The following is a 15437-nucleotide window of genomic DNA, read 5'->3' on the forward strand; positions in this document are numbered from 1 at the left end:
AAACCATTTTACAAGCATGAGTTGTAAACTAAGAGAAGCCAATACCTCTCAAAAACTCAAAAAGAACATAATTGACTAAAAATTGACTCAAAAAGAACATAATTGACATAAAGAACTAACTGTCAATCAAGATTCCTTAGTTGATTTTTTCTAACAATAAACTTTTACTGTCTTTTTTATTATCAAAGGTTACTGATGATAAAATTTTATCTTCTTCAGGTTCTCCAGTCTTGAAACTACTATATATCATAAAGTGTATTTTGTATTTAATATTTTTAAATATTTTATATGTCGGAAATGATCTTCAATTGTAAATAGTTGCTTGACAAAAATAAAATAAATAAAAAAAAAAAATTAGTTTTCAGAAAAAGAAGAAAAAAACGAAGAAGAATGAATGTACTGAAGCCCCCGGCAACAGGCTATTATTATTAAACTACTCACCTAAACCAGTAGTATAAGTGCAAATTTTTAATGGAAATAATTATGATTCGAAATGCTTTGAAATTGAATCTTTTAAAAGTGAACTCGAAATTTTAAAAAATATTTTTAATACGATACGTATAAACATAAAAAGTATTAATAAAAATATCGACAAGCTAAAACACTTTCTAGATGGCTGCAATTACTTATTTATAATGATTTGCATTACAGAAACATGGTGTCCCGACGAAACATACCAAACAAACTCAAATTTTCAAATTCCAAATTACAATAAAAAATTATCTTCAAAAAAAAAATAAACAAAAGGGGAGAAGGGATTGCAATATACAGGCGAAATAATCAATCTATTAAAGTCTTTACAGTTGAGATAACCAAAAACAAATCAAAAAATATTACAGTTTCCACCTGTTATAGATCTCCTGAAGGTAAAATAATTAAGCTTTCAAACTACATAAACATAAATTGTCTAAACCAGGAATGACCAAGTAGCGGAATTCCACACAACTTGTGGAATCGATTTAAAGGAAGCCCTTGACACTGTTCTGGTGAAAGCCAATGCTCCTAAGAACAAGCCTGTTAGTGTTGCTACAAATGGTGCAACAGCAATGGTTGGAAAACACATTGGGCTTACGGGTTTACTAAATAGTGACCCTTCGTATCCAGAGTTTATCCCAGTTCATTGTGTCAAGAACATTTAGCAGCAAAACATTTTAATTTTCCAATTGTTTTTAAATAATTGCTAGAGATTGTAAATTATATTCGATCTAATGCAAAAAATTATAGAGAGTTTAAAAATTTCATTAGTAAATTGGATTTTGCTGACAAACCAAGTGACTTGTCGTTTTACTGTGCTGTAAGGTGGCTTTCAAGTAGTGACGTTCTTTATAGGTTTGTAAAACTATTAGAACCAATTAAATGTTTTTTGCTTGAAAAGCAAAAGACATTTGAAATCTTTGACGATGTGAATTTTTTGCAAGATCTTTTATTTTTAACTGATGTAATACAACATTTACAAAATCTGAATTTGTCGCTTCAGGGAAAAGAAAAAAATGTATCTGATCTTGCTCAGACTATATTTAGTTTTCCGAAAAAAATTGCTATATTTCAGAAAGATCTTACCTTAAAAACAGGTTGAAATATTTGTATGCTCATAAATCATCATTAGAATTTTTAGTAAACCCTTTTTTAATTGATATTATTAGTGATGGTTGTCCAATCCCATAAAATATGCTTGAAGAAACATCTCAATTTGAAATAGAATTACTAGATCTCCAAGAAGATCAAAATCTTCAAATGCTGCATAAAACACTAGCTTTATTAGATTTTTGGAAAATGGCTCCCGAAGTTAAGTATCCTCAACTAGAAAGGATTAGTATAAAACTTATTTCAATTTTTGGTTCAACATATACATGTGAATCTTTATTTTCGACTATAAAATTTGTTAAATCAAAGAATTGTGCCAATCTAACTCGTGAACCTGTTGCCAATCTAACTCGTGAATTTGTTGCAGTTGCTAAGAAAATCAACTACAAGCTTGAAACCAGATTTTAAAAAACTTACCAGTATTGTTGAAAATCTTAGTGCCTAACAAATTTATAGTAAATTATGCAAGTTATTATACAAGAAGAATTTTCTAATGGTCTTTTACAAAAATAACACTGTACAACAATTTTTAACTTTTTGAAAAAAACAAGAACCAAATTAGGTTATCTTTATTAATTCAGACGTGCTGATTCCAAATATGTAATCAGTTATGCTGTAGCACGTCACAATTTTTTATGTAATAACGATTTAAAGATGTAACGTAAGATGCATTTTTCTATACATATGAATAAGTGTATGAACATGTTTATTATCACTTTTAACACAAATTGTTTGCTTGAATTTAATTGTATTTAGCCTGGCGTTTGAATGCTGCATCAGGTTCATCGCGCTGCAAATTCCAGCAAGCAAGTAATCTGCAAGCATGGCGGGGCTCCACTTTCCCTTGTATCTGTTTTCCATTGTGGCAATACTCTGATGAAAGCGCTCGCCATTTTCATCATATGCATCTCCATTGACAGAGAAGAAGGAAAGATGGGAATGAAGAAAGTGGAGCTTCAGCGACATGCTGCAAGTTCATATTGATCCATCGTTCCCGAAAACGTTTCATCCAGCATCAGTTCTCGTATTTGGGGCCCCACGAAAATGCCCTCTTTAATTTTGGCGTCACTGATTTTAGGAAATTTGGTCTGCAAATACTGAAATGCTGGTTTGTCGTGATCTAACGCCTTTACAAACTGTTTTTCTCTTTATCCACAAGAGGTTCATGAATGACGTTATGGGAACCAACCTCAAATGTTTCTCGTTATATGAGGAAATGTTGTGGTCAACAGTTCCTCATATTATGTTCTGATTTCATCCTGCTATCCCATTTGCAGAGGAAACACATGTACTTAGTAAAACCAGCCTGCAATCCATTTAGTATAGCAACAACTTTCAAATCTGCACATATGGACCATCTGTGATCTCTGTATTTAATTCTGTCCAGAATAAGTAATATATTCACATAGCTTTCCCTCAGGGTTACCGAATGTGCTATGGGAATGGAAGGCAGCACATTTCCAGTATGCAGTAATACTGCCTTAATACTATAAAGTGATGCGTCAATAAACAAATTCCACATAGATGAATCGTATTGTATTCCTAGATCATCAAACAATCCACTAATGTCATTACAGAAGCAAAGTTCTTCATCCATAGAGAAGTATTGCTGCAGTTCCCGTGATCGCTTTCTAAATGACGACACTCTTGCATCACCAGCCAACAGATGCCACTCCTGGAGACGTGAAGCCAGCAATTCACTCTGTTGCTTTGTTAAATACAAATCTCGAACGAGATCTTTCAGGTCAGATCCTGTTATGAAGTGGGGTTTACGCTCTGTATCTTCTGGCAACTCGTAACTATCATCGTCATCAGTATCCTCGTCTGAATCAGAACTGTCCGTGTTTGGGATTTCCGATGGAGGCTCAGGAACAGGGAGTTCAGCCGAATGAGGAACAGAACGAATAGTTGAAGGTAGATTTGAGTACACTATAGCTTTCTTACCCTTAGAATTGCGACCTGATATGTTAACAGAACAGAAATAGCAATCTGAGCAATGATTTTGGGGTTCACGCCACACCATTGGCACCCCAAATGTTGGTCCTCCACCAGTCCTGTTCACCCACGACGATAGTGAAGTAGCGCACCTCACACAGCATGTATGAGGCGCCTAGTTCTTATCCTGGTCGCCGACTTTGCAACCAAAGTATAGTTCATACAGTTTTTTCACATGTGGTGTCAATCTTTGTCTGCATCTCTTTAAAGTCAGTTCGCCACAAATGAAGCAAAAGTTGTCGGCGTGATTTTTACAAGTTCTGGGCATTTCTTGTTTCAATATACACTGTATTATATCTATATATCACTTGGCTAACTGTAGTTAATCTAAAATAAAACAGACTTACATTTAGTCTAATATAAGGTTAAACAAATGCAAATAGGTATATAATAAAGAAATGCTAATAAATAAATCATAAACAACTGCTAATAAATATATTAAAAATCACATTGACAACTTTCATAGTGAAAATAGAAAATTTGAAAATGTGAACTTAACCAAAATTGGTAGGTCACACAACAAAACGGACATCATTTTCGTAATCTCCAAATCAAAATACATAAGGTAGTGTCAATGGCATTTCCGGTTTTTTTTCGTTGTTGTACAGTGTAATTGATGTTATAAAAAGAATTCTCTCTGTTATGTCTAATTTTTTGCTAAATGATGAAAAAATATTTTCAATTGTAAAAATTAAAGTTATTTAAACTTAATAGAAGTTCATTCAAGTTTTTTTTTTACTTGATATTTTTCAGTTTTTAGTAACTTATGCTATTAAGTGATTATAAGCAAATTCAATTTGAATAAAAGCGTGTTTAATTCAAATACATTATAATAATTTTTTTCCTTAAAGAAACCTTTTCTTTTTTAGATTTTTATATCTTGCTTACAATTATTTTTATAAGGAATGGTTGTTGTAATTGTGTTAATTCAAAAAAAATTATGATTTAGAGATGCTTTATCAGTTTTTTTCTACAAATGGTTTTCTAGTGTGAATAAAAAGGAATCAGATTTTTTGTAGCCAAGTTTACATTTAAAGAATAGCTTTTACTTTCTTTATTGTAAAGAAAACTAAATACTGAATAAAAATTGTGTACATACTAAGTTTACTTATAAAAGTACAATTTCCATTTAAAAAATCAAAATATTGATGTATAAAAAATCTAAATTTACATTATTTTTTTTAAAGATGAAGTTGGCATAACAACATATTTATTGCGGTTCTTTGACACACGTCATTACTTATATGCGGCTCTCGCGTCTAAAATTCTGGCTAGCGCTAGTCTAAACTATAAAGAAAATGCTATCACTCAACTTTTTTTGACAATGTTCCAGATAACTATCCTTCCAATCATCAACAAACCCACCGGGGTAACCACATCTTCTGCCTCTGCTATAGACAATATATTGACAAACTCATATCTAGAAGTTTCCTTAAAAGCCGGCATTATCATGACAGATGATATATCGGACAATTTTCCTATCTATTTTTCACTCTCACTAGATGCAAAAATAAGCAACTCTAAAATCAAAATCTATAAAAGAATAGTCGATCAATCTTTTATTCAAAACTTTAAAGACTCGTTATCGGCCGTAGATTGGAATAATATATATCAAGAACGTAACCTTGGACACAAAAAACGCTACAAGTAATACTTTCATAAATATTTCCCTAAAAACATTACAAAAACACTTCCCAATAAAAGAAAAAGAAATAAAAAACAAAATACTTGAGTTCCCCATGGACCACAAAGAGGACTAGAATGTCGTCACAAAAAAAGGCAAAAATTCTACATTAAATATTTAAAAAAATAGAAACGAAGAAAACCTATCTATATATAAAGAATAGAAACATTTACTTGAGAAACTTAGAAAAATTCAAACAAAATCTACTATTCTAAACAACTTCAAAAGACCAATGGCAATATTTAAAAAACTTGGAACATATTAAAAGAAATATTTGGTAAAAACTATACAAAGTCAAATAGTTGATTTAGAAAATAGTTGATTTAGTTGATTAGAATTGTCATTAATAACTTATAAAACAGAATATAACAACAAAACCTCCATCGCAGAAAACTTCAACAAGTTTTTTTGCTTACATTGGCTCTAACATGGCTTCTAAAATTCAATGTCCGGATAATTCCTTCGAGACATATATTACAAAACAACATAGTAGTTTAAACTTCAACGGACTAAACTATAAAAATGACAAAAAACTCATTAAAAATAAATAAGGTCCCGGGGATTGACGAGGTTGTAGCAATGAGTTGTGAATGTGTTTCCGGTGATAAAAAAAAACCATTATTGAAATTTTTAAATTTTCAATTGTTACTCGATCTGAACCGGAAAAGCTGAAATTAGCAAAAGCTATACTAAGACTAAAAACCGGAGACTCATTTGCACTAAACAACTTCATACCCATCTCAGTTCTTACGGTATTTTCGAAACTTTTGGAATGAGTATTTTACAATAAATTATATACATACCTAAAAAATAAAAATATTATCAATATTAACAAAAAACAATTTGGTTATTAAAAAAAACATTAGACTGAACATGCAATTATAGATCTCATAAATAACAAAAGTGATTCTTTTGAAAATAAAAAATATGTAATTGGAGTCTTTTTTGATTTATCTAAAGCATTTGACACCATAGATAATTTAATCCTACTTATAAAAATAGAAAAATAAAATATACTTAAAATAAAGTTCAGTGTTCCCGAGGTTCTATTCTTGCACCCCTCTTGTTCCTCATATATATTAATGATCTCTCTTATGCATCAAGTATATTAGATACTTGCCCCATGGTTTGCTGCTTAGTACGGTTAGCTTTTTTAGGCAAATTCTAAGTGAAACAAACTCCGACTTGAAAATCTCTGCCATGGGGCTCTTGGTTAAGTAAAGACTAGAGATTGTGTCTCTATAAAAATACTTATCTTTGGCAGATATTGCGAGCATTGAGCTAAAATTCCCATCCCTTGAGTGCTCTTGGTTGAGTAAAGGCATGAGATGGTATTTTGATAAAAATACTCTTCTTGGGCAGAGGTCAACTGCCCAAGATGAGTATTTATCAGCTTATTACAAAAGGTATGTCTAACAATCCGTCTCTCATTCATGGGACTGTCTTATTACCTCTCTAATAAGAAAGAACTATTTGGAAAGAACTTTTCTTTTAATTCGACTCTTGAATCTTATAGTTGTTATCTTACTTTCATTCCAATTTAACAGGTTAACCCATTTTTAGAAATGGAAACCACTCCAGCTTCCGTTGCTAAAGTCATATATCAATTAAACTTTTCTCTGACTTAACGTCCAGACAACATTCCTGTCATACTCTTACAAAATTAGTACTTGACTAAGTTTTGTTTTCCTGCCTTTTGGAAAATGGCATCTATTGTTTTAATTTTCAAAAACTCTGAAGAACATTCCGAACCCTCCAGTTATCAGTCTTCTTTCTGTTATTCGCCAGGTCCTTGAGCCTTTGATCAACAAATTTCTCAAATCTTATAATGAGTGAAATAACTTACTGTCAGACAATCAGTACGGTACTAAATCGTCTCTCTCTGCGGTTAACTAGCTAATTAACTTGCTGTGACTGAAAATTTTTGTCGTGCATTAGATGGAGGGGAGAGGCTAGGGCTATTGCTCTTGACATATCTAAAGCTTTCGACAATGTTTGTTATGCTGGTATTCTACATAAGCTTGCTTAATTTGGTTTTTAAGATTATCAAAATGTTTCTTTCTAACGGCTTTATTAAAGTTATCCTCGAAGGCCAACACTCTTTTTCATTTCCAGTAACATATGGGGTACCTCAAGGTTCTATCCTTGGTCCTGTTTTGTTTTTTATCTCCATTAATGATCTTCCCGACAACCTTAAATTTAAAGTAGCACTTTTTGCAGATGACTCTACTTTATACTTCTGTCTTGACAAAAAGTCTTCTCTTTTCAATTGCTTAGAACAAGCAACAGATCTTGAACTTGATCTCACTTTTGTAACAAATCGAGACTTGCAGTGGCTTGTGAGTTTTTACTTCAACAAAACTCAGTTATTTTTTGGAAACAACTATCGCTTAACTGTCAACGTTCCTATATTAATGAATGGTAACTCTCATTTTCGCTTGACTCGTCATTCAGCAAAATCTCATTCTTTTACTGTATCTATCCCTGCATGCTCTAAAAACCTTTATTCGTCTAGTTTTTTTCTCCGCACTTCAACCCTTTCGAACTCTCTTCCATCATTATGCTTTCTTGTTAGATACAATCTACAACTTTTTAATTTTTGTGTTATTCGTTTTTTTACTCTATAACTCTATTCTTTTTTTTTTATTAAGACCCATCTTAATAGTGGTTGCTAGCAGCTTTTTTTGGAGTGAATCAGAACTAAAAAAGGAAGAAAAAAAGATGTCATTATGTTTGCCAAAAAAAATACCCTTTTCATTACCTTCGCTAAAAATAGATAATAAATAAATTGAGTAAACTAATAACATTTTTAGGAATACTTAATAATAATAATAATAATAATAACATTTCATGGAAAGCGCACATAAACACTAAAATTTCAAAAAACATGAGAACACTCTACAAAGCTAGCTCAATACTTTCAAAAAAATTTCTTCCAAAATAGCAAAAATAGTTAAGATGAAAGAGCAAACGGAAACTTTAACGTATCTTTTAAAAAAACTAATCTCTCGCAATTTTCTATTAAATATTGTGGTCCTTATCTATACAATAAATCAATATCCGAAAATACAAATTTAACAAAATACAGTAAATTGAACTCTCAAAAGTTATTATCAAAAAATTTGAACACAAAAATTTATTAACTTGTATTCAATAAATAGACGCACATGAACAACTATTGAAAATCATGTATTATCATATTTATGTATACTCGATTACAATGTTGATTTAATATTGTCTGCTTTTTATTATTCATTTATTTTTATGTTACCTAAACAGAGAACAGACGGTGGACATGCCGTGGCATGTAAATATGAAGTTATTGTAAAGAAATTATACAAAATATTTCATAAGTTACGAAAAAGCGGTTTCTTGATAATAAGGCCTTTGGTATTCCGCAAGTTTTCAACGTTTCTTAAAAAATGTCGATACGTAATATTATTTCGTAATATTTTTCCCCCCAGTTTTCCTGTAAAGTTCATTAAACAGCTTATTCACAAACTTACGGCCTTGATTGTTAATCTGTATTTGAAAAAATTCGTGCCTTCATGCTTGTTTATGTAAGAATAATGCCATAGATTTTATTATGAAATTTGAAATTGATATGCTTTGTAATAATGATTTAACTCAATACTTACTCATCTTTTAAAGTGAGCGAAAGTGTTTTTTGTATCAGGAAACTAGTTGTTTTTTTATTAACAAATAAATAACAATAAAATTTTGATAAAATCTTGATAATAATTTGGATATTAAAGTATTGAAAAAGTTATTGCTGATATACTCGCGAAACATATTGATGCAAACTTAGAACAAAGAAAAAAACTTAAAAAACAAGAAAAAAGCTTTGCTTGGTTAACAGCTGCAAACTTTAAAATGTTCACAGAAAGACTGAACAAGTACGCAAAAGTTAATATAGTTAATCTTATAAAAATTAATAAAATTGAAGACGATTTAGTTATAACAACTAAAAAGTCATCTCTCTTTTGATTGGCTGACTTTCCGGAGCAAAAGCAATTTATAAAGACAAGTGATCATATTTCTTCCGAAAAATTTGAGCTCCTAAAATTGAAAACTAAAGAGATAAACATTAAGCTAAAAGATAATAGTGAGTTGTTAAAGGTAAATAGCAAACTAAGAGAAACTGAAAAAAGGTCAAAAAGAAGCCTTCGACGGCTTGAATGTAAATGAAAATGAAAGTAGGAGTGATAGTGAAGCAAAAATATCAAAGTTATTTGAAGAAACACTTGGATTGAAAGAAAATAAAATAGAAAGGGCTCATAGACATTGAACAAGAGACGAAAAAAAGTCAGATCTATAGTTTTAAAATTGCTTAGTTATGAGGTAAGCATCCTAAAAAATTCACCAAAATTAAAAGGAAAAAACATTTATATCAATGAGGATTATTGTGCAGAGACGGTACAAATAGGAAAAGATGGGATTACAGATGTAAATGAAAAAGGTTTGAGAAAGTGGGAAATTTGCGTATACATCTTTTATAATTCTTTTAGCTTAACGGTACCTTTTATTTTTATTTAAAATAATTTACTTTTTTGTTCAAATTTAACTTTTTGAAATAGAGAACAGTTTCTCTTATAACATAAATATTAATGCTGAAAATGCCAACACGAATGACTTTGATAATTTTATTAAAAACCTTTCAGAAAGTGAGTACTACTCAATATCTGAATCTACTCAATATTATTATAAGATTAACAATAGGTTTTCAATTTTGCATATTAATATTCGAAGTATGAATAAAAATGTCGAGAACTTTAAATGTTTATTGGAGGAACTTAATCAGGAATTTAAAATAGTTTGTTTTACAAAAACTTGGCATAGAAACAATGAAAAAAATTTTAATTTTGAGTTAACAAACTAAGCATCAGTTCATCAAGTGTGCGATGTTTGCGTAGGTGGTGGCGTAAGCATTTACATCCACAATTCTATTGACTTTATTAAACATAACGACCTTAATGTAAACAATACAGGTTGTGAATGAAATTATAATTTTAAATCAGGTCATATTCCAGATATATTAAAAATTAAAAAAACAATGCCTATTTACAAATCTAGTGATGAGACTAATATTTCAAACTACAGGCCAATTTTAGTATTGTTCTGCTTTTCTTAACCAATTGAAAACATTATGTATAAAAGACTTTATAAATATTTAACTGAAAATAAGATTTTATCCTGTAATCAATATGGTTTTAAAAAAAACCGTTCTACTGACCATGTAATAATTGAATTAAACATATATCAAATGGGTTTAATAGTAATTGCCATACAACTGGGGTTTTTATTGATTTATCCAAAGCTTTTGATACATTAAATCGTGAGATACTTTCAAATTAACTTGAAAATTATGGTTTAAAAACAAAAGTTTTATATGGCCTAAATCATATCTAACTAACAGAAAGCAATTTAAACTTAAATTATAAGTAACCGACTTTCCTTAAATGTAGATAAAACAAAGTTTATCCTTTTCATAAACCTAGTAAAGCCGATAAAATTTCTCTTAAATTGCCCGAGCTTTTAACCAATAACATTATAATTAGAAGAGAGTTGACTATAAACTTTCAAGGAGTGCTTTTAGATAAAAAAATTGTCGTGGAAATTCCATATAAAATATATCGAAAGTTAGGTTTCAAAAAGTATTTCCACGTTATATCGAACAAAACCGTTTCTTAATAACGAGTCTTTAAAAAATTTATATTTTTTGTTCATACACAACTATCTTTCTTACTGTAACGTTGCCTGGGGTAGCACTAATCACACTAAACTCAAAAAAGCTCTCAACAACAAAAACATGCTTGCATGATAATATTTGGGGCAAAGAGGAATGCACTTTGCGAACCTCTTTTACGTCAGCTTGGAGCTTTAAATATTTATGAGATTAATATTCATCAAGTAATATTATTTATGTTTAAAGCAAAATGCGGGTTATCTCCAATAACATTTCAATATATAAATATCTTACCAAATTTTCAGAGAACAACCTTTTTATTTCCATAAACCATCTTAAATTAAGCTCGTACCAAATTCAATATCGGGGATTTTTTGTTTGGAAAAATTTTCTTCATATTTTTAATGAAAAACAATACTTCGTTTTAAACTTTGGAAAGTTTTAAGGTTGATTCAAAACAACATTTACTAAACGTGGACTTCGATATAATAGGTTTCAAATATCTTTTTTAAAAACAATTTAAAAGGTTTGGAATTAAATAAACCATTTAAAATTATTACATTTTCTTTAGCTTTTTTTGCTTATTGCTTTCTTTTTATTTTATGTTTTTATTGATATTTATTAATCAGCCATACTTATTTATATTGCATTATTTTTAATAAAACTCAACTTAATCTTTTGTGATTGATAACATTCATAGTTATCTTGCCTGTAATCTTATTTTTGTCCTAATTTCTTAGTTTTTTGTCTTAATTTCTTAGTTCTAAACTTCTTAGTTTCTTGTTTTTTGCTTTTTGACAATTATTACATTCTAATGACTTTTACAATTCCGAACCAAAAAATCTATTTTTAATATGTTCTGTTGTTGAATTGATACCTATGTGGTCAGATAATGCATTAGCCTAATTAGAAATATCATTACCATCATGCATTAGCCTCATTAGAAATATCATTACCATCATGCATTAGCCTCATTAGAAATATCATTACCATCATGCATTAGCCTCATTAGAAATATCATTACCATCATGCATTAGCCTCATTAGAAATATCATTACCATCATGCATTAGCCTCATTAGAAATATCATTACCATCATGCACAGACTTAATTACATGGTGTCGCTTTTTCTTTACATAAAATAACTTTTCTCTTGAAAAAAATATAAAAAAATTTTAATTTATAATATCGATTTTGAAATAAGCTTTAATATTTGTATTATTTCCTAACAAAATTTATATATATATATATATATATATATATATATATATATATATATATATATATATATATATATATATATATGTATATATATATATATATATATATATATATATATATATATATATATATATATATATATATATATATATATATATATATATATACAGTGATGGGCACAAACTTTTTTATTATAGTTTAACTAAACTACTAACTAAAACTAAAAAAAAGTAGTTAAACTTTTAGTTACAAACTTTTTATAAAAAGTAGTTAACTTAAACTAATTAGAAATAGTTAACTAAAATTCAACTTTTTAACTTTTTTTTTTTCAACTCAAGAAAATTTGTTGATGAATTTATGTTTCCGCTAACCGTTTTATTGATACAGACCAAGCGGAAATGATGTTGAAAAGTCCAGTTCATGCACTAAATAAATAAATACATAAAAATAGTAATAACAGAATCCTTGGAGTCCTTGGTCAGGTGAGTGGTGCATAGAAATAGAACGATTTATTTGGCGATATATATAAAAAATTTAGTTTATAAAAATTTAGTTAAACTTTTTCAACTAAACTAGGAAAAAAGTTAGTTAAACTAAAAGTTTAACTTAAATAAAAAAATTTAGTTTAACTATTGCATTTAACTAAAAAAAAGTAGTTTAACTAAAAGTTAACTAAAAAATTAGTTAACTATGCCCATCACTGTATATAAATATATATATATATATATATATATATATATATATATATATATATATATATATATATATATATATATATATATGTATATATATATATATATATATATATATATATATATATATATATATATATATATATATATATATATATATATATATATATATATGTATGTATGTATATATTTTTTAATTTATATTTATATTTAATCATCTATCTATTTTTAAATATATATAAAAAATAAATATTAAATTTGTATTACGAAATTATAAAAGAATTGAAAAATTAGAGACATAAATAAAATATATATATAGCTACTTTAATATCTTTTACATATCTTTAGAAAATGTATTACTAAATACTTGTTTTAAAGATATACACTGTATAACAGTGGCGTTGCTTGGGTTGGTGTCACTCAGTGCGGTATACTTTTGGAGTCACCCCTCTAGACTTTCACGGGTTTCAACTTAATGAAAAAAATAAAGTAAAAATAAAGTAAAAATAAAGTCATAATATTTAGCATGGGGTACACAAAATACAAAAATCTATTGATCTTGAATAAAAGGTGAAAATTTTTGGTTAAAATGAAGAAATATCAGAGTTATTAATAAAGAATATCAGTGAGGCCAAATACAAAAATAAATTAACTCGAGCATGAGCAGTTCTGTTATATTTGCATTTTTGCATTTTGGTGTCACCCCCTCTGTGTCAGGTCGTGATGGTGTCACCCGGTGCGGCCCTCACCCCCCTAGTGACGCCACTGTTGTATATATGATGATTTCATAAATAACTAGTTACAAATTTACAAAATTACTTTATATACAGTGTAAATACCTTTTGAACATGTGTTTGTACATGAATAGAACATTTACTAACTAAATAAATCCATATCATAGTTTTACCTAACAAACATAAAAATTTTTCTTTTTTTTAATGTTTACTTGGTTTTTATTTACATCTAATGAGTAGGTTCTCCATTTCCAGCATAACCGCCAACGTTTATTTGCAAATCAAGTTGTATTTTGTGAATACGATTAAACGTTTTAGTTACCACGGTTTCTTGAAAAGCTATAAAGAAGCGAGTAACAAAACAAAAATATTGAAACCTTTATAATCTATTAATGCAGTGACATTTTATTTTGTTAAAAACTTAACGATCCATACTAAATATGCTTAAGTTTACAATTCTTTTAAAAAAAGTATATTTAAAGACACCAAATATATTTAAAGACAACTATTAGTAAAGGTGATAAATCGAATTTTTGAAGAAAAATAAAGCCATTTGTAATTGAAGATAATGAGTAGTATCATCTGGGTAAATCTGGCGATAAGGTAAGCAATTTATATAATTAAAGTTTTTTATACTTGCGTGATTTAGGATAAATTCATAAATGCGTGATGCCCCTTTACACAGTGAGGTAGTTTTCAAAGAAATTTTTTAAAGTTCTTGAATAGTAGTTTTTTTTATATGTCTGTTTTACATACTGATTGATAATTCTTTAATCTATATATAAGACATCCATTAACAAGAAATTTATTAAGCCTGAAAAAAGGATTTGTTGACATGCTATTAAACTGTTAGCTCTCATGCTAAATGAATGTTCGCGAATACAATTAGGAGCGATTTTTAGAACAGTATTAGAGGGATCGGAGTAGAAGAGGTGAATTTTCAAACAGAACCGACTGCTTTCTTAAAACTGAAAAAAGGTCTTCAGAACACCCTATTTGCCGAATGAGTTTAAACTGCTGACTATATGAAAATACCGACTATAACTTGATTATAACTTTCTTCGGGGGCAGAGGAGGGGGGGGGGGGTATACAGCCCCCCCCAAAAAAAAAAAAAAAAAAAAAAATCTCCTCTGAATGCAATAGGCAAACTAGTTATTATATTTTTTATGTGTGTATTTATGTACCATGTTTTACGTGATTATAAACTTTAGCAGCCGTAGCGCAGTAATTAAAGCGTTGTACTCGTAATCCAGGGGGTCGAAGCATATAAACGTTGGTGGTTAGGTTGGAAATGAGAAACCTACTCATTAAATACTAATTCCAATATGGCGGTGTTCCGAGATAAAACCACTAAAAACCTAATAAACACAAAAACAATGAATTTTTATGTTCATTTGGTATAACTAAGCTATGTATTTTACTAGTTAAATACACGTTCTATACATGTACATGCACAAATACATGTTCTAAAGGTATGTACACTGTATATAAGTTTTATAAATTTATAAATAGTTATTTTAAAATTTATAAAATTGTCTTATATACAGTGTACATACCTTTAGAACAATTTCCAAAAGACCTAAATAGCGTTACTTAAATTTATATCATGTTTCTAGTTTTCTAATTCTTTTCTAATTTAGCAATGCTAGTTTATTTGGCCTATTTCAAAATCAATATTATAAATGAATATATTTTAAATTTTTTTATAGAAAGGTTATTTGGTTTAAAGAAGAGCAACACCATATAACCAAGCCTGTGCATGATGGTAATGATGTTTCTAATGAGGTTAATTTTTGGCCACATAGGCATCAATTAAACAACAGAACATATTAAAAATAGAC

General features: G+C 28.9%; 1 protein-coding gene across 1 annotated transcript; it reads left to right on the forward strand.

The window, feature by feature from the left end:
- The first annotated feature begins 7314 nt into the window (after positions 1-7314).
- LOC136081162 (uncharacterized) lies at positions 7315-7890 on the forward strand. Its single transcript, XM_065798459.1, has one exon. It carries the CDS (start codon positions 7315-7317, stop codon positions 7888-7890), a length of 576 nt encoding a protein of 191 aa, XP_065654531.1.
- Positions 7891-15437: the final 7547 nt, after the last annotated feature.

The sequence above is a fragment of the Hydra vulgaris genome, chromosome 06 (genome assembly GCF_038396675.1).
Source record: "Hydra vulgaris chromosome 06, alternate assembly HydraT2T_AEP".
NCBI lineage: Eukaryota > Metazoa > Cnidaria > Hydrozoa > Anthoathecata > Hydridae > Hydra > Hydra vulgaris.